A 21,349-nucleotide genomic window follows, 5' to 3' on the forward strand; every position below is an offset into this window, starting at 1 on the left:
GAATATAGCTATCCAAAGTGCTTTTGAATTTTCTTCACACACACACACACACACACACACACACACACACACTACAGCGAGAATACATAAAAAAGTGAAATCAGACCAAAGAAAAATTTAAATGAGAGACAGGATGTGCTCTCTAACATACAGCTAATCCTGCCCACTGAGATAAGCCAGAAATTACAGATCTGAGCTTTCCAACACCCTCTTCCCCACCCAAAACACAAGTAGAGAAGCACTCAGAAAATTCAAAGTAACCGTGAATTAGGAAATAAGCTTCCTACCAGTTGGTGTTGGTAGTGGTGTTTAAGAGAACCACGGTTGTATGTGCCAGGAAACTGAAAGAAATTTCCTCTTAGCTGCCCCAAGTTCAGGGTCATGTAAGACACATTGCATTTCCTTGTGCATGAAGAGCCTTTGCCCTGTCGCATCTGACCTGAATGTCTCACTCCCTCAGGCTTTTGGTTCAGTGTGCTCTTGATGGAGACGTGCTAACTAACATTTCACAGCTATACTGGTCTAGCTCATATCCCACTAGGCTGTCTTCCCCATCTTGCAGTCAGGAAAATGACATCTAAGAGGCATTCAAGCAATAGTTCCTATATAAATCCACCCTGGCTCTGAGCAAGTAGCAGTTGTAAAAAGTGGGTTGACTAGGGAAATAAAGACAAAGAAATATCAGAATACTAACAAATTCATGCTCCTGGGCTACACAGAGTCATTTAAGACTATAAAACTGTGCAAGTATTTTTAAAGAAGCAATGTACTTGTTAGACTTCTAAAAAAAATTTTAAAGAGAATTTATGCTTAGCAAAAAATAAAAGGACAAATGTTCACCTAAATGCACCAGATATTTAAATGTTCAATCTATTTGTTTGAGATACTAAATGCCTCTACAACAGTTTTGAAAGAGTAAAAGCTTAGTCAAGACAATAGGAACAATTAAATTGATTCCTAAAATGTTCTCTTAAGGAATTATTTAAACACACTAGATAGACTTCAAAAAAAAAAAAAAAGCAGAGGGCTGTATGTTTTCTGATAAATCCAAGCAATATATGACAAAAGGCATTTTTTTCTGACAGTCCAGTACAACTGCAATTTCAGATCTAAAGGTTATGTCATCAAATCATCAAATAGGATTTATTAAGCACCCCCAGGAGCAGGGCATGCAGCAGAACAGTTTCAGCCAGGGACGGCAGCATTTACGCTCATCAACATACAGGAGCAGCCTGGTCTCTGCTTGCGGGAGAGAAACAATAGAATGGTAACAATCCACATGGAAATCATTTAGCACAATGGAAAGAAAAAATGTCAATTCTTCAGGAAAAAAAATTCACTTAGAGAAATATAACTAATTGTATTTAGAAAAGCTTACTCACACACTCACCCCAACCCTTAAAAACAATTATTCCACTGAATTCTATCCATTCGTGGTATTTAGGGTACACATCTGTGACTCTCAGAATTCTTCCATTCAGAGTTGAGACTGTTACCCTGTCATAGCTTGTCTGATTGCAGCTGTAACAATGTTGAAGTCAAAGGCATAAATGGTAAATATTTATCACTTAATTAATGTTAATATTTTAGGATGTTTATGACAACTCTCAAGATGATTGATATGCTGAGGGTACTACAAAATCAGGATTTGGATTTCATGATTTAGAGAATTGGTGAGGATAAAGAAACTAATCCATATCCTGGACAAAAGCTCAGTCTCAGTTAATTCAGCAGAAAATGTCATCAACCAAGATGTGTGGCTACTGTTTGGCACAATACGGCAGCTGACAGGCAAAGATGCCCCGTTTTAGAGCACAGACTATAGCAGGTTGTCTTCCCCAAGGATGGCCAGAACATCTCCCTTCCCATGTACTTTCTCTCAGTGGGATCTTGCCATCTGTACTGAGAGACGGAATCTAATTGCCCTCTCCTGAAATCTGCATTGTCCTGGTTATCCACTTCTTACAAATTAAATGGAAGTGATGCTGCTTGAGATCGGAGGCAAAGTCACAAAGGGCCACAAAGTTTCTCCTGCAACATTAACTCTGAGAGTCCACCTGCCAGGTGAGAAGTCAATAATTCTGAGATAGCCATGGTGAAGAGGCCACAGATGGCTGCTTCTTTAGATCAGCAGTCCCTAATCTTTTTGGCCAGGGACCAGTTTCAAAGAAGACAATTTTTCCATGGATGTGGAGGCATGATTTTGAGATGACTCAAGCAAATTAGATTTATTGTATGCTTTATTTCTATTGCTGTTATTATATTGTAATACAATGAAATAATTATACAAGTCATCATAATGTGGAATCATTGAGGTCTTGAGCTTAGTTTCTTGCAGCTAAGATGGTCCCATCTGAATGTGATGAGAGACAGAGTAAACACCCAAAATGCATTGCCTATGTCCAGTCTACTGCTTAATCTCATTTTGGTTGCTGTCACTGCAGAAAACCCTGCTTCACAAAGACAAGAGACTTACAACTTGCCACAGATGAACCTGTACAGTTAAAGTATACCAATTCACTTGCCATTATAAAGTCTGACATCAAACACAGCTTAATTATCACTTACTGCTCACTGCCTTATGGGCCCTATAGATTAGTATTGTTACAATTTAAGTTTAGAAAGTTTAGAAAGATAACATTTTGATATGAGTTTGCAAGTAATTGATTTATTATAGTCTCTGTGCAGTGAGACCACTCTGCTAATGTTAATCTATATTTGTTGCAACTCTCCAGTGCTAGAATCACTGCCTCAGCTCCATTTTAGATCGTTAGGCATTCGATTCTCATAAAGAGCACACAACCTAGAGCCCATGTGTGTGTGGTTCACAGTAGAGTTTACACTCATAATAGCATTTAATGCTGCTGCTGGTCTGACACAAAGTGGAGCTCAAGCAATAATATGAGTGATGGAGAACAGCTATAAATACAAATGAAGTTTTACTCATTCTCGTGACAGTCAGTTCCCATTGTGTTACCTTATTCCTAATAGGCCAGGATCAATTCTGTTCCATAGTCCCAGGATTGGGGGCCTCTGCTTTAGATGGCCTCAGCTGAGACCAGCCTTTATTCATCTTACCAGGATATTAGACATGTCAGTGGTCTTGGACACCTTAGAATAACCAAGCAGAAGCTGAGAACCACTGCAAGCAGCAGAGAAATAATGCAGCAAATACCTTGCCTGAATATCATTTGGTCCTTCAAATGAGAGATAGAGTAAAAATGGTTATTGCTTTAAGCAACTAAATTTTATGGTAGACTTTTTTCATGCAACAGTGGATTACCAACAGCAGCAGGAAACTTCTGAGGACACACATACAACCATGGCCATGTTCTCTTCCATAATATCTCTCTGAGGAACCACATAGCCCAGGCTCTGGTCCTGTGGGGATTATTCATTCTCTATGAAAGTGTTTGTTTAAATACCAGATAACCCTAGTATATTTAAGTACTTGTTTTCACATCATTAACCATTTGACAAGAATGCACAGAGTAGAGAGCATACTAACAGATAAAAAGCTTCTACCCATAGCAGAGGAATCAGAAATTAAAATAAGACATTTCTGAAATTGTCAAGTGAATTGTTGAGTAAACCTGTCTTACTCTACATGAAATTTGAAACAAATCCTGACTGATTAAATAAAGAGAGCTAAAGACAGTTGTTAATTCTATGTTCTCTGAATGCTGATTTTAAAACTAGAATGTATTTCTCTGAAACTTTCTAACATAAATTGAAACAATACTAATCTAATCTACAGGACCCATGGGCCAGGGCCACCAACTAAAGAAGAAGAATAAAAGTAGAATTCTCTTCCGTGGGAGAAGACCACACTTAGAAAAGGTTTAAGAACATACCACTTTGTCCTTGGCCCTCTGGTACCTCTGAATTTTTTCTACTGGTTCTTGAACCACTAATGATACTCCCTAAGTGTGGATTTATCCAGGCCTGCCCTTAACTCCAATGCCCCCAATCCCTTATCTGTCTAATTTCTTCCTCCATTTCCCAGGGAACAAATTCTCATTCAAACGAAGTGGTTGCCTGCCTCCTTCTGCCTCTGTTTGCATCACTGGGATTGTAGACAGCTAGGCTACGTGAAGTAAAGATGATGCAGGGACACAGCCAACAGACAGAACAGTTCTCCTTTGAGCATCTTTTGGCTTTTCACAGTGCCTTTCCTCTTCCCATTCTGAATCTGTTGATCCTTTCCAGCTCCATGGAGTTGAGAGTAGAAACGGAATCAATGGCGGGTTGAGGGCCTAAGGTTACACTTAGGAACATTTAAGTAGTTTATAAATTGAAAGCTTCATATATAATCTCTATTCAAAAGATGAGGTCAATAGCGGCTAGATAAAAACCAACCAGAGTATTATAATTTGTTCTCTGAAGGCAAAACAAACAAACAAACAAACAAGGAAAAAAACCAACTCTTTTGTAGCCTTTGCCAATTTCCATTGTGTTAATGTTCCTACCACAACTGGGTTTACTATGTCAATGTACTGCCACTGAATGTGAAGTTAGGAAGTCAAGTAAACAATCAGCCAGCAGGCACTAACTATATCCAGATATCACTATAGTATCAATGGCAACCGTGTCCCACTCCCAAGTCCGAGCTGCCAAGATAAACAGGAGATGGGTTCTGCCTAGAGACTATTGAGTTTTTAGAAGAAAATACTTATTAAACTCTGAAAGATACCCTTCTACCTTTTCCTATGCATGCCCTGCTCAATTCCATAACACCCTTTTCTCCTAACATCTGGAACCATGAAAGCACTTAGCTTCTAACTCATTGCTTAGTGCCAGGGACCACAGTGGCCTCCTTTCTAATCACTGTGTTCCCAGGTCACTGTGTGCCCAGGTACTTGTCCCCAAAATTGTCCATCCTCCAAGTGACAAAATACAGCAAGTTCCAGGGTTTTAAAATATGTATGTATGTATGTATGTATGTACGTCAGATAAGCTCTGACATCTACACCATTGATTGGTTGGAAGGACGTGGACACAAAAAAGAACCGACTTTACGTTGTCTGCGAGGTTCATGTTCTCACCATTTGTTTTGTTTTGTTTTGTTTTAGTACCGGGGATCGAACTCCGGTTGGCAGGCAGTGGAACCACTGAGGTAAATCCCTGGCCCAACCACTTATGTTTTAATTACATCTCTTCCTCTGCTTCCTCTAACATCTTTTCATCATAGCCTAAACAATCCTGCCATTTTATTTACATCACTTTTCCTCACCTGACAAATGGTTTTATTTGCCTATGGGTTTATTGTCTATCACCACTAACTCTTCCTTCTTTCTCACCTCCAAACCCCAGATGCAAACTCCAAGAGGCTAAAGACTGCTCTGTTTATTGCCAGTTTCAAAGCACTTAAACCAGTGCCTGGCATTTAGTAGGCACTCAACAAAAATTCTGAGTGAATGAATAGATGAAAAATAAATAGATGAATAAATGAAATTAATTTTTTGCTTTGAAATTTTGAGTTACTTCACAAAAGGGACAGATGCTAAGATATATGAGAGTTTTTTAAATGGTATTGCTAAACATCTCATAATGGCACAACATAAATTTGAAAAGTGTGTTCTACTATACAGTTGTTCTAACCTAGCTAAAGAACCCATTCATCAATTCCTCCAGCTTGTATGCTCACTAATTAAGGAAAGAAGGCACTTCCTTAAACACCAAAAGGAATTCAACTGAAGAAAAGACTCTTGCCACTTCTCTTTCAAACTTCAGTAAACTTTCAGTAATTTTTTTTCATTCAAAGAATACATTGATATCTTAAAGCAAGCTTTCAGGAATTAATATGTGCAACTACTTAGTTATGTGAACCAGGATTGTTTTCACTATTATGCAACATAATAAAATGCAGATATAACTAGAACATTGGGACTGATATGAGACTGCAAATATCCAAAAAGCTAATTTCAAAGGCTGTGTTAATCTAAACAGGCTCATTTTTCTTACACACTGGTTTACAATAAGTAAATATTATATATTTGAACTTTAACGTCAATTCATTCCAATGAAACAAGCTTTATCTGTTTTATAAGTCAAGGTTCTTTTATTATTTGAGAGAAATACAATTTTCCACTGCTAAAAAATGAAAATTTAGAAACAGTGGCCCTATTCCATAATGTCTGCATTCCCTTGAAGTACAGCTGCTGCATGGACTACTAAAGCCACCCCTGGTGCCTCAGAGTCAGCTTCAGAGATAATTTTCAACTCTTTGCTGTGGGTACTAAGTCGCTGTGGCCAGAGCAGGAAAGGCACAGACTTGAACCTTGAGGCACCTGAGTTTCCTCTATCTCTAGTACTTACCAATCATGGGCAAGCAACTTAACTTCTCAAATATTAGCTTCTTCAGCAGCAACACACTCATGTTAACCACTTCATAGGGTTATTAAAGAATTAAACAGTGTAGGCAAAGCATTTAGAACAGAATAGGTGCGCTATTACTACCATTGTTACTTCTTTTATTATCTTTGTGTTTTAGATCAATCCATATACCTAAGGATACCTTGGTTTATGTCTGTTAGTTATGTTCAGAAATGTAAAGGAATATAATAATAAATTAGTTCTAGACAGAAAAATACAAATGATTCTGTTGCAGATTTCAGTTATGCCAACTATTTCCAAAGAGTGTTTTCCAGCCTTAGTGTTCCACTAGCAATGAAAGGCCCAAATTCGCAAACCACAGCCACTGATGCACACTTGATTGCCACCATCATTCCTTGCAGCTTAGCTGTGGGCTGTTTGCAAGCAGCAAAGCAAAAAATATCCAAACGCTTAGAACTTAAAAATGCATCTATAAGCATCCATGTCTTGAGATAAAAAGAAACTCAAGAATCCAGTGTTGAAGCCCCTGTCCCCCGGGAAGGCCCTTAAAGGATTTCTTACAAGCCGCCTAGGGAAGAACCATTATGAAGAGGAGGACCTGGATTGGAGGCAGATGGTGCGGTGCCTCAGGAAGCAGGAAGCCTCACCAGGGATTGACAGTCTCCGATTCACTCTAAGAATGGAGGGTGGAGCTTCTCTAGCGAGAGCCAGACCCACTCCATTCTGCCACCTATTCCCAAACTGGAGCTGAGGGAGATGTGACATATTAGATGAATTCACTGCTCCTCCCCAGGCAGTGAAAAGGAAATAGTGATTTCCCAAGGAAAACCAAAGTACAGCTGTAGGGCATGCTGTGGATGCTGTACTTACAGAAACATCCCACCGCAGTTCCCTGTGCTGATCCCCCACTGGCTGGCCATGTAGTTGGAGAGACTGGCTTCATTCCTCTCCTTCACACATGTTTAAGACCTAGACACTCCATGTATTTTATCCTTCTGGCCACAGCACTGATCTCAAGGTTGAGTACGTGACACTAGTCAAACTAATGTGGGCCAAGTGCAGCATTTCATAGGAAGTATGGAACAGTAAGAGCTTTGTATTTGTTAATAGGGGCTTTTAAGCCATACCATTTTCTGATATAACTTGTAAAGACTGGGCTGGTCTTTGCCCTTATTTCACAGCTTGGTAAAAGTAGCAGTGGAAGCTCTAAACTGGGGACTCTGCCTCTCCTACCCTGTCCAGTGTGGTCAACTCACTATGTCTCATGTCCCTCACTACCAACATGGTTGTCTGTAAGGCTGTACCTAACAAATGCCCACGTGGAGGTGGGCAGGTACTGTGTTCATCGTGACCACATGGTTCTTTTCAGCTCCTCATGAGAAATTTGCTCATGTAGCCACAGAATAGATTTGGCTCTGAATACTTGAGAGGGACTAGGAGAAGAGAGAGAGGTAAATATAACTAAAACTCAAAAACCTATGCTACTCAATAATTTCAACTTCCTCTCCAGTCAATCCTCTTTGACGAAGAGGGAATGTAACTGGCTGAATCTTCAGACTCACAGATGATGTGACACTGAAAGGGGACCTTAGAGCCCTCAGGCAAACCTTCTATATAACATAGGGAGTCTCCCCTGCAGGCTCTCCAGGGACAAAGGGCTCATCACCACACATAGCAATCAAGTTCTCAGTCAGGTAGTCCACCTTGAGAAGAAATCTGTCTCCTGAAACTTTCACTCACTGATGCTCATTTTCTCCTTAGGCATCAGCAGCATGACTTAGGCCTCTGGTCCTGCACTAGTGTTTCCCATCACTGGGACAAATATAAGGGCAGCCGAGCAGATATCAATATGTAGCATGAGGCTTTATGACCATAGTCACAGGCCTTCCCACAAGGCTGATCACAAACCAGGACCTGACACAGATTTTCGTCTTTTTCCCATCTTCTGTTCACAACTTGTCATTTTTATCTACATTGGTCCCTTAGAATGTGATTAATCTATGACTCTCCAACCAACACCAGCTGCTTTTGACTCTGTTCTGGTATCACTGTGGACCCGACCCTGCCTTCTGCAGCCGCAGAGGCACCTGAGAGCTCCTGTACTTTCTCTGCTCCCTAGCTCCAGGGCTGACCACCTGACCCTCTACCATGTGACTGCAAGGCTGCTTCTGGCCCATTGATGCCTTATGTGAATCAAGGGTTTACATTCTTCTAGACAGACATAGCTTTTCAAGGAGGATATGTGGCTCAGTAGGTGTACACTGTGCAGGACTTTAGTCCTCCTACACCTTTGCCCTTGTCGGTGAACTATATGAACAACTAAGTAGTAACCCTGGTGACTGGCTGACTGTTTGACTGAGGTTTCCTCCATAGGATCTCTCATAGGATGCCAAGCTGGCCTCCCCCTGCCTTCTAGTTTATTTCACTGTCTGAGCCACCCCAGAGAGTGGGGCCCTCAGTTGTAATCATGTCACAATCCTCACTTTGTTCAACAAATGCTACCAACACAAAGATGAGTGACAAGAAAGTGAAACAGAAGAGGCCAGCTCTGCACACTTTAGGTGCCAGAGTTTTGAATGTGTGAGGCTTGGTTTTATTAAATTGAGCCCTACTTCTTCACCAAACATTCCTGCACTCAGATATTCAATCAAAATGTGTTGTTATCTGGGCTCCCTGTCGAGCACTCTTTGCTTCTAGCCAGATGGACTTTAAATCAGTTGGGGACATTTTTGAAGGGGAGAGACAGAAGAGGGACTCCTTGATTTTCTCCTATCTACCAGAAGCCACTTTGGCCTTGACACCAGCATGCACAGGCAGTGCAGAACCTTTTCTAGGGCTCCTGAAATAACCAGAAATGGCCATCCAGTCTGGTAACCCCAGAACTCTGAAAGGCTGAGGCAAGAGGATTGCAAGTTCGAGTACTACCTGAGGAACTTTGCAAAACACCTGTTTCAAATTTTTCAAAGGGTGGTGGTGGGGTATAGCTCAGTGCAAAGGCCCTGAATTCAATCCTCAGTACCACCAAAAAGAGGAAAAAGTGGAGGAGGAGGAGGAGAATCAGGAAGGAGAGGAAGGAAGAATGGCTTCACTATGGAGGTTGTTCAGCACTTTGCCAGACCCTGAATGGGAAACAGGCATCCATCCCAGCACTGTGGCAGAGGTCAAACACAACACATATCAGCATTTATTCCATTGATGCCCCTCTCTCCCCTCCTCTTTTCCACTGCCCCCAACCATACAAGCAGCCTGTCTACATGGGCCTGAGGCATGACAGGCAGCAAAGGGACCTCACCATGCAGTGCACAGGGCCTGCTTTCCCATGAACAGTTCTGGCTGCATGGGAATTACACAGCTCAGGGGCAAACAGGATGGATGGTGAAGGCTGACAGGTCGGGAGACCCCAGAGCAATTTTACTTGGTTTTGATTCATGACTTGTCAGTGCACTAACCAAATATTCCATTTTCATTTTTGCCCTCCTCTTTCCCATTGACTGGCATCATAATTGAAAACTCTGGCATGAAAGACCAAGGCCACCTGTCTACAGGGCCCTCAATTCTGTCTGCTCAGAACATCTTGCTCCTGAAAGAGGGGACAGAGGGGAAATCAGCAAACAGATGGCGTAAGGATTAGATGCACAGGGGCCACCCTCTGCGGACGCTCAGTTACTCAGCTTGAGCAATCTAGGCCTTTCCCGCCCTCCACTCTGCCTTTTCAGCTTATTCCTGCTTGTTTGCTACCAAAAAAAAAAAGGATGCAGGGCCAGAAAGGTGGGCTGAGTTTTAACTCCCTTTTCACTCCCTATTCAAAGGCCTGCTGAGAGTCAAGTTGGCAAGAAGAGAGTTTTTAGACGATGGGGTCAATGACACTTGCAAGATTTTTTAAATACCTATTTCTCAAATAAATATTTTTTGATGGCTAGCACCAATAATAACACCCAACATTAAGTGAACAGTTACAACCTGCCAGGTGCTGTTCAAATTAGCTCATTATATTTTGGTGTGAAAACTATACGCCAGATATGGTTGTCATCCTTGTTCCATGTAGGGGAAAACTCCAATGGAGAGATGCTAAAAAACTCGTTCAAGATCAAAAGTCCTGAATTATTAGAGCAGGGCCTTCAATCCAGTTTGCTCTCTTAATTTCTAGGTCATGCTGCTCAGGGCTTAAAGCAGCAAGACCTAAAATAGATTGTTGGATGATAGATTAGAGAGAGAGAGAGAGAGAGAGAGAGAATTTTTAACAATAAGAATAAATAAAAGAGTTCCTACAGTAAAAACTGAGAATGAAATAAGAATTCCAATAGCCCCTGGAAGGCAGATTGGTTCAGCTATCCCAGGTTTGGGTCCATCTTGAAAGAGTGGTGAAGTAACTGAAAAATTTAAAAGGCTGAAGTTGTGAGGTTCTGAGATTAATTTCTGAGGTCCTGTGATATATTTGTAGAGGAAACAGTTGTCAAAGCCTCTGAGCTTCACTGATCATTTTGCTGCGATCTCACATGAGCTATCTGACAGGGGCCAAAGTCAAGGCTGAGCAGGCCTGGGATGGAAAACTGAACAGACTGAGTGTCCACTCTGAGAAGAGAGACCCTTTCACCAACACGTGGATGAGTCCGAATGCTTCCCCATCAGGCTGCTCCGGGTTTGTGTGGGTCAGATGATGACTAGGAAGAATGGACACCCAAGGCAGAGACTCAGACATGGAGTATGCTCCACATGGCCGGCACTACAGGAAGACACAAGATACTATGTCTGGAGCAGTGGAAGTCACTGTAGATGGTACTGTGATTAAGCTTCCCATGTACCCCAGGGCAGGGCCCCAAGTCTACTTCCCTCAGTACTCAACGAATACTGGTCATCATCAGCCAGATCTATGAACTGCAAAAACAGGTCTGGAAGAGTTTCTTTCTCCTGTTCACCAGCCCCCAGCTTCCCTGACTGACTGTGTTTCTGTCACTAACAGGGAATTGCCCTGTGACTTCTTTCCCCTCTTCCCATTAGCCTGTGCAGTCAGCCTGTTTGCTCTCTAGATTCAGGGATACTAATAATTGGTTAGCGCTGAAATCTCAATCTAACAAGTTTTAAACTTGAAACCTCATTAACTTTCTGCCACCTGACACCCAGTATTCTCCCAGCTCTTAGAATCTCATTAGGAATGTTTGAGCCCCACCTGTGCCAAACTGTCCCACTGTCCCTGTTGCCCAGGCACTGTGAGTAGACACTGGAGCTGCATCCTGTTGCCTCTGAGACACACAAGTAGATTTTTTCCTGTCCTTGTCATACTGGCCACACCCCACGTTGTACTAGTTGGTACTAGTTATCTTAGTTCCCTATGGCTGTTGTAAAAAAAATCCCCACAAACACAGTGGCTATGAACATTACAAATATATTATTTTATAGCAGTGGTTAGTGTCTAAAGTAGATCTCATCAGACTAAAACCATAGTCTGTCTTTTCTAACTTCCCAGAAGCTGGTCTCATTCCTTGGCCAGTATTCCTACATCTAGCAATATGACTCCTGATTCTATTGTCACTTCTCCTTTCACTCTGACCTTTCTGCTTCCTTCTGCAATGACCCTTATGATTGCACTCAACCCACACAGATAATCCAGGATAATCACCCCATTTTAGGATCCTTAATTTAATCACAGCCACAAGATTCCTGTTGCTGTGTAAGAAAGCACATACATAGATTCTTTAGACGAGCACACAGACACCTTTGGGACACTTGCCTACAGCAAGATTGACAATGAAGACATGCCTGGTAGGGGAGTTGGAGCACAGACCTTGAGGTCCAGGCACACAGTCACCCACCTGAGAGGTGGAAGAAAGATCTCTTTGCCCACAGTAGGGCCTCCACTGCTCCTGGACTGAGAGCCAGGAAAAGGAGACACAGCAGGGTTACCTGGTGTGTTGGGAGTAGTGTGTGTGTGTGTGCATATGCGTGTGTGCATGAGTGTGCATATGCACATTTTTATCCATAGGAGGGGGTGCTGAAAATATCAATCCCTGAGTGAACAAGCACTTAGTGGCATTCTGTCTTAAAATGACACCATAAAAACATGAATTTAAAATTCCCAAGACTCCTCATTGCCAGATTCATTTCTTTATGAAAGCCCAAGGATCTGGGAATTCTGCCTTCCTCATTTCAGAAACAGAAGTCTGAGGAAAACAAATTGCCTTCTGTTGTCTCAGGCTTGACTGCTGTTTAACTGTATCCAAGAGGCTGGGCAGCGGGCAGCTGTCAGTCCCCAGCAGCCTGACATGAGGCCTGAATCACTCAGAGCCTTTGAAACAAGCTCTCTTGCTCACTGAGGGGAAACATCTCTGCTTAACTCCTCCTGAGGTGCCCAGTGGAAGCCCCTGCTGTGGCTCCCTGGGCCCGGCTACTTCCAGCCTTCATGAATCACCTGCCAGAGCAATAGAGATGCTCAGTGGAGACTCTTAGAGGCCTGGAGAGCCACAGAGCAGGAATGAATGCCCATTGAACAGGAGGGGATCAGGGAGCCTCCCAGAGGGAAAGGAGCTGCCCTATCAGCTCAGGAGGGGCCCTGGGAAGAGGCACAGGGCCATCGCATGGCACAACTCCAGGAGGGACAAGAGTGGCCTCTCTGCGAAACCCTCATGGCACGATCTTTCTCCCTGAGCGACCCAGACAGGGTCCTGAGCAGGCAGATCCACAGGCCACTTGGACTTCCTTGGGTGCTTGCAGTGAGATTGATGACCCCTGCCCAGAAGGGTGTGAATAACAGTGGTTCTGCAGAGAAAACTTATGAAAAACCCAGCTGAGGGCTCAGCCCCATTTGGGAGTTTGCAGAATGGAGGGAACAACTCACATTTTGCTTCAAATGAAGTTAAATTCCTCATATTTCATTTCTGAGGAGTTTTGCTTGTTTTCTTGCCATGGCTGGTATACATTTATTTCTTCAATTTATATCCTGTGCTGCTATAAATTTTCATAAATATTTTTCCCTTGTCTTACTTCCCTTCCTTTCCCTCCCTCATATCCCATGATTTCCTCTCAACTCCTGAAAATATCTCCTCTCCGGAGAGACTTCCTTTTGCTATTCCAAACCATCCCCTAAATACATGTTTTAATAAGCTCCCAACGCTGATCTCCTTACAAATCATTCTTTGCCATTTTGCAATTGAACCAGTGTCTTGGTTAAAATGAAAATTCCCCAGGGCACACAATAAATAATAAAAAAGAATAACATAATCGAAAGGGTTATGATTCTGAGCAGAAGGAAATAATGTGAAGCAGTTGGACTATATTTTGTGCATCTTATGTTCAAAATGCAAAAACAAGAGGAGGAGGTGGGAAAGAGTGTGGCTCCACAAGCCCAGGGCTGTAAGCTCCGTACAGCAGCGCACGTCCAGGGGACTGATCTTGGCGGAATAAATATATTTTCTCACAAAGATCTACCTTTTGTAAGATGTCAGGAGTCCTTCTAGGAGAAAGAAAGAGTTTGACATAAAAGAAGATTTACGAAATCTTAACAAATACTTAGTGCCAACCCTGCCCCCTAAACCCAGGCTGCCATCAGGAAAGACTCCTGGAAGACTTACCTGCAGGAAAGGACTTGGGGGCAGCAGGCTTTGGTGGTGATACAGTTATGACCTAGAATTAGAGACACTGAATTTCAGCCATGGCTTTGAATAAGTCATTAACCCCTTGAGGACTCAGTTTCCTCATGTATAAAATGGAGATAATTAAAGAATCTCCCGTTACTAAGGATGAAATGAGGTCATCCTCAGGAACACCTGAGCAAAATTCACAGCATACAGTAGGCACTCATGAAATAACTCTGTGAAGTATTACTAGGTCCCACAAACTGAAAGAATGAAACCCTCTGTAGCCTGAGGAAAAGACTCAGAGACCCCAGGCAAGGGTTTAGTAAGGGACATGGGATGATACCTAGGACACTAGTTGCTGTGGTCAGAGCATAGCCACAGAAACCCCAACAGGAAGCCTAACTCATGCCCTCACTCTGTCAGCTCTAAGCCTTCTCTGCAGCACCAGACACCCTCAAAGTGAGTCTGTGCGCCCCACTCATACAGAGTGGTAGGGCTCCTCTAATGCTGAGGCTGTGACCCGGTGCAGACCTTGCATGATCAGAAGGATGCTTTCCCCAGTATTGCTATTCCTGGCATTTACTGTGTATCTATTTTACAGATAAATAACAGTCTCAGAGGAAAAGTGATTGGCCCAAGACTCTTCAAGGAAGCCAAGGCAGCAAGATAAGGAAGACTTCTGACTGGGTGTGAACACACGTGTTGCAATAGAAGGGAGCAGGCACTTCCAGAATGACCCTAAGTGTGCTATCACACAAGGGGTAGGAGGGCTTGGAGGGTGCAAAACAGCCAAGGACAGTTAAGTGTGCTCCTCCAGGAATGGGTTTTTCCCCCATCCTCTGAGGTTCAGCACAGACTACATGGCCATTGGGAGGCAAGGTCCCGGCTGCCCACAGGCCAGATGTGGGCCTAAGACAAGGCTCTTCTGCTTCTGGTCCAAATTTACTCTGAACTGGGTTGAATAGAATCAAAGTCTTGAACTCACAGTTCCAGACAGCAGGATGGTACCTGCCTAGTCTTCTTATTTCCTTTCTTCCTCCCTCTTTTCTTGCTTCCACTGCCCTTGGATACCTTTAGTGGACCAGTGTGCCTTTCAGTTCATCACAGGTTCTGACTCAGGTCCTGTGTTACTCCCATCTCTGTCAATCACTCCCACTGCCCACTTGACCCCAAATACATTTGTTATTTCTTTTTTTCCCCCCTTGTCTCTGCCCTCCCTTTACCCCCCTCCCCTCCCCATTTACAAACACTTTATTTCCATCTTTTCATTTTCTCATATTTTTTTTCTTTTCCCTTATTACCTTTCCCACTTTCCCTACACCTTTCTTCCCATTGCACAATGTCAGTTATCTTATTAGGATCTTATATACTATTACAATTTATTCACACCAGAGAAACTATTTGGTATTTACACATGTGAGACTTATTTATTTCACTTAGGAGTATATCCTCAATATGTATCCATTTTCCTATGAATGAATCTACTTTCTCACTCTTTATGGCTGAGTAATATTCCATTTTATAGAAAACCAGAATTTGCAACCCAGGTCAAGATATTCTCTAGGGCGGCCCCACTCGAAATGTGGCTTTTGAAACAGAAGCACCACATCCATGGGAAACTTGGTAAAAATGCAGAATCCTTGGCCTTCCTTACCCAGCATGTGTAAAAGCAGCTTCTGCTTTTAAATAGATTCACATACAGATTAAAATTTGAGAAATGTTCTAGCCCTGGGGGATCCCCTCTGAGGTCCTTTCCAACCTGATCTTGTCTTTTGTCTGCTTCTCAGAGCACAACATACACCCTCCCCCAAAAGAGATCGGTGGTGAGTTTCCCTGAAGTGTAAGAATGCTTTTGTGGGCTGGGGATTTAGCTCAGTGGTTCTGGTGCCTGCCTTAAACATGCAAGGACCCGAGTTCAAGTCCCAGTACCAAAAAGAAAAAGGAAAAAAAAAAAAAGGATGCTTTTGGGAATATTCTCTTACATTCACCTTTGCTTTGTCTTCAGAGAGATCACTTAACAGAATGGGTGCCTCAAAGACAGACGGTTCCAACTCTACAGCAATCACAGGCTCTGTAGAGTCCTGGAACACTGGTGTAGCTGGAAAGAAGTGCAGACATGGCAAATTTTAATCCTGCTGAAACATAATCAGCTTTTGCTTCTGAAGCAATTAGCATAATATTCCTGATAATGTTTTACATGGCAATTTTGCTGTAAACATTTGTGCTAATTTGCCATGACCTAATTATTTTATGACATATAATTACGAAGTATTTTTCAAGTCGAAATATTTTTGTTTTACGTTTCTGTAATCTTTTTCTAGAAAAAAAAAATTTTTTTACATCAGCACTCCCACAACTTGAAACATACAATCCTCTCCGGGCCGATGTTTGTGACACTTTACTTTGCTAAAGAGGAGGAATTCCCCAGCGCTGGCATGCCAATGATCATGCGTTTACTCATGACTAATTTGAACTGGGCATCACTGAATCTACCTACTCTGCTGTCATACTATGAGATTGTCAAATGCACACTCCCAGCCTCCTACCAACACCCACTGATTCCCAAACACAGAAACACTTTGAGTTGATGGGGGAATGTAGCAAATACTTGCAAAAAGAGAAAGACTGGTTTTCATTTTTAATGCATGTAAAAGATTCACCTAAGAGGAGAGCATATACACTGTATTATCCTCCCTTAAGGTCTTCCTACCATACTCTTAAACTGCCTCTTCAAATCCACAAGATGCTGAAGAGTATAAAACTATCTGTCTCTTCCTCTGCCACTCTCTCCCTGGTTAAGAGCCTGCAAGCTTTGTGTTTGCATCCTTCTAGGTTCAGGATGGAGAGGAGGAATGAGTGCTGCAGTAGTCACTAGGAAGATAGTACCAGACATAATCCAGCGAGGAGGGCTGCTGTTGTGATCCTCAGCAGAGCAGGTCTGATTAGCAGTAGGTAATGAGGTCCCAGACTTTCTGCAGACAGTGATAACCATCCAACTCCAGATTCCTGGAACAGATTCAGGGAGACGGCCAATCTATGGAAGATTGGGCTTGTCAACTAAGGCTGCCTATTGAGGTGGGGCCCCAGATTGGGTTCTGAGGCTAGATGAGAAAAAACTGTGATTCTCACAACCTAAACCTACACCTAGAAGGGGCAAGCTCTCAGAGAACTATACTACAAAAGGGAGAGCTAGCAGCCAAAGAGCAAAGAGGACAAGGACAATAGTGCCATGAAAGCAGAAAGCAGCAGGAGAAAGATATAAGAATGCCCACAGAAGGCACATCCAAGAGAGGCATACCTGCCGCAGAGCTTCTCTAGGACAAACATCATAAACATGGGCTCATCTCTTGCCTGAGTGTTATGGCTTATATCTAGATGTTTCCCCAAAACCTTGTGTGCTCACAGGTGGGGCTTTTGGTAGGGGGCTGGATCATGGGTGTGTGATGTTGAATCATGGGTGTGTGATAACTGGGTTACTCCACCGATTGGCTTAGCATAGCTCTGGGTGTGGAAAATGGGAAGGACAACATCCTCAGTGTGGGTGGCACCAATCAATAGACTTATAGCTTGAATGAACTAAAAACAGAAATGAAGGTTTTTCTATGTTCCGCTTCCTGTCTCCTACTTGCCACACCATAGACTGTCTCTCCTTTGCCATGATGCTACCTTGGAGCCATTGTAGACTGAAACTTCTACAAACTGTGTGCTAAAATAAACCTTTCTTCCTTTAACTTGTGGGTCTCGGGTATTTTGTTGCAGCAATGAGAAAGTAACAAAGGCCTAGACCTTTAAGCTGAACTGCCTGGGCTTACACTTCCTCAATGTGCAAGTTCTTAACATTTCTATGCCTCGGTTGCCTCTTCTATGAAATGGGATAATGATAATGTTACTAACTCTCCAGAGTTATGAGAATTAAATTAATATCCATAAAACCCTTAAAACAGGCATTATGCAAGTTTCTGTTAGTAAAATTTCCTATGCAGGGGATGTAATTGGGTGAGGTAGCACTTGCCCAGCATGTGTGGGGTATTGTGTTTCATCCCTATCAAACACACACACACACACACACACACATGCACACACACACACACACATGATCTTATTCCTTCAGATTCCCACAAGACTCAAAAGATGTGAGTCATAATGTATGTCAGATTCTGTAGTGATTATTGAGCTGATGATCATTAAGCATTTGTTTCAATAAATGGCTTTCGATTGAATGCACGAGATGTTTTCAGAGCACATGCTCTGTCTCAGGCCCTTGTCAGTCCCTGGGGAATACAAGAATGAATAAACAAATTTTACAGTTTACAAGTAGTAGGTATGCATACCAGGAGTTCCACACAAGAAGGCAAAGCTAGCATGCACAAATCACAAAAGAGGACACAAGGCTAGTACAAAAACTACAACAATGCCTGTGTTTCTAGTTCACGTTTGTAACCATCGATTTTAGTGCACTTGAAATATATTTTCAGCTTTATTGAGAAACTTTATCTATAAAATTCACAAAATTAAGTATATAATATAATCAATTTCAACAAAAGTATAAGTCACTGGAGCACAATCACAGTATAAAACTTCTGCATCACCCAATCCATCTTTCATATTACTTAGTCCTGCCCCTAACCCCAGCTCCTGGAAACCTCTGAGTTGCTCTCACTGCAGTTTTGCTTCTACAGTTTCATATAGATTGAATAGCACATTATGTACTTTTTTGTACCTAGTTCCTTGGATTCAGTAATGTTTTAGAATTCATTCATGTCATTGTGTGTGTGTTAAAAGTTTATTCCTGGACTAGAGATTTAGCTCAGTGGTTCTGCCACCTGCCTCGCAAGCAAAAGGACGCAAGTTTGATCCCTGGTACAAAAAAAAAAAGAAAGAAAGAAATTTTTTTTCCCTCTTTTCCCTGAGTAGCAGTCCATTGTACAGAGACATCATGGTTTTTCAGTGACCAGGTGATGTACATTGAGTTACCTCCAATTTGGGCTACTATGAAGAAAAATATTATAAACATACACAAAAAAGTCTTTACAAGGATATGTTTTTAATTTGTTTGAAATAAGTACCCACAAGTAGGATTTCTGAAAAAAAAAAAAAGTCGGCAAAAGATTTGGATGGATTTCACCCAAGAAGCACATGTAAAACATGCTCAACATTAGTTCCTACAAATTAAAACCACAATGAAATAATGTGCATTACGAGAGAATGTCTAAAATCAGAATGATTACAATTTCATTTTTGTCTTTCTGTTTTCCTCTTGTCTTTCCTTTATTTTGCACTTTGTTGAGAATAAAGTTGTCATCCAGCATGGACAGTGTATCTAAAAGTGTACCTTGAAATCCATCCAAATCTTTTGCCAACTTTTTTTTTTTTTGGTACCAGAAATTGAACTCGGGTCCTTGCGCTTGCAAGGCAGGCCACCGAACCGCTGAGCTAAATCCCCAGCCCTCTTTTGCCCATTTTTAAACCAGGCTGTCTTCCTACTGTTGAGTGGTGATAAGTGTTCTTTATATATTTTGGACATAAGCACTTTATCCAAAAATCTCAACTTCATGATAATTTTTTTCCCAGTCTGTGGCCTGCCTATTTGGTTGTTTTTTAACACCTTGTTTCAAAGAAAACAAAATTTATGTTGATGAAGTCAAATTTAATTTTATTATCCAAATTTATTGCGCCACAAAGTAATCCTAGGTTAAAAATATAGTAGTTTATTCTATTTTTTGGCAAGTTGCATATTTTTTTCTCTTACATCTAGGTCTCTGGTGCATCTTGAATTACTATTTATGTAATATTGCATGAATTGAGGATCAATTCATTTCATGCCTATGGATATCCAATTCATTTGAAGATCTTTAATTAAAATCTATCTTTTCACCATAGAATTATCTTGGCACCCTTATTTAAAACTAATTCACAATGTGCATGTGGAATTCTTTGACTCTCTTTTGTTGCATTGATTTATGTGTCTATCCTTATCTTAATACTATATGTTCTTGATTACTGTAGCTTTATTTAAAGTTTTGAAATCAAGGACTCTAAGTCTTTGATTGTGTTCTCTTTCCAAATATTTTAGTTATTCTAGGTTTTCCACCTTTCCACATAAATTTTAGAACTAGTTTATCCATTTCAGCAAGAAGGCCTGCTGTCATTTTGACTGGGATTTTCTTGAATCTATAGGTCAGTTTGGAGATAATTAACATTTTAGCAATGTTTTTCCCCCCTTTGGTTCATTTCTATGATTATGCTTATAATTACCACAATTTTAATGGCTTCATAACAGAGATGGTATATAACCTTCTTAATAACTCCCTATTGTTTGGCCTTTGTATTGTTTCCAGGTTTTTCCTCTTAGAATTATTCTTTACTATGTTGTATTAAGTGAAAGAAGCAGAGTACAAAACTTTATGTAGATTATAATTATATATGCATACCTATATAAGCATGAGGGAAAACAAAAGGAAACAAAAAACTGAAAGTAATGTATTCTGGAGATAGTGTTATAGCTAATCTGTTTTCCCTCTCTACTTTCTAAATGTATCATGATGTGAATACATAAGACACATTTCAATAAATGAGTAACTTCCAGATACCTGAGGTAGTAGAGGTCAGAGGCTGCTTGGCAAAAATGTATCACTCGAATAAGGTCTGGAAGTAGGTAGAAGTTTCCAGGTATATGGCAGAAAAAGTTGGAGAAGGAGATGCCAGATCCAAGGAGCAGCATGAAAAGGGCATAGTGGTATGAAAGAGGGTAGTGGTTCCAGGGTACCCATAATGCTGTGTAACCAGAGCAGTGCAGAATGAAGTGAGGAAGGCTGGGTCAGATCACGAAGAGTTCAGGTTAGGTAGTTCCTTACATGTGACTATAAGGACTTTGATGTTACCCTATTAAGAACTGATGAACCACCAAAGTGCTCTAAACTAGACAGGGAGCCTCCCTGACTTACATCTTACAGTCATTATTCAGAGAGCAGTGAGAAGGGGAGACTAGAAAGCTCTGAGGCATGGTGACCAGTTGAAATTCTTGCAGAAATGGAGGTGCAAAATGAGAGGTGCCTGGATTCATACAGTGATCCTGGATAATCTGAAAATAGACTGAATATGGGGTTAAAAGACCATGTGGCTATGTGTGCCACCCACTAGATTGAGAAGGCTGGGACAGAGATAAGGACAGGAGTCAGATATTCAAGGATCAGAAATTCAAGCATATTCAAAAGGAACGCGTGATACCTCAGACATTAAATGGAGATATCAAGGAAGCAGCTGAATATTTTTCACTTAGTGTAACAATTAAGCTCCCCCTATTTTTTGCATTTAAAAATTGTATTGGTGCCTCTTAGATATACGTAATGAAAATATTCATCAAAGGAAATTTGAACCTATACACAATGTATCTTTCTTCTTTTTCGCCATTCTTCTCCCCTCCCTTCAACCCCTCTTCTCCC

At 41.5% G+C, this 21,349-nt stretch overlaps 1 protein-coding gene across 2 annotated transcripts in view; it reads right to left on the reverse strand.

Moving 5' to 3' along the window:
- LOC104863178 overlaps positions 1-21,349 on the reverse strand; it is a 262,181-nt gene that overhangs the window by 69,268 nt on the left and 171,564 nt on the right. Inside the window, exons 6-8 of one of the 2 annotated variants that reach the window (XM_010625505.1) lie at positions 16,794-16,941; positions 15,890-16,005; positions 13,902-13,953 (exon numbers count right to left, since the gene is read on the reverse strand). In XM_010625505.1, the coding sequence (XP_010623807.1) occupies positions 13,902-13,953; positions 15,890-16,005; positions 16,794-16,899 (274 nt within the window). In that variant the 5' untranslated portion in view covers positions 16,900-16,941. The remainder of the gene's footprint in view (positions 1-13,901; positions 13,954-15,889; positions 16,006-16,793; positions 16,942-21,349) is intronic. The other variant, XR_004515577.1, reaches the window with a different exon arrangement.

Source organism: Fukomys damarensis, unplaced genomic scaffold (assembly GCF_012274545.1).
Source record: "Fukomys damarensis isolate Sample0158 unplaced genomic scaffold, DMR_v1.0_HiC HiC_scaffold_37, whole genome shotgun sequence".
NCBI lineage: Eukaryota > Metazoa > Chordata > Mammalia > Rodentia > Bathyergidae > Fukomys > Fukomys damarensis.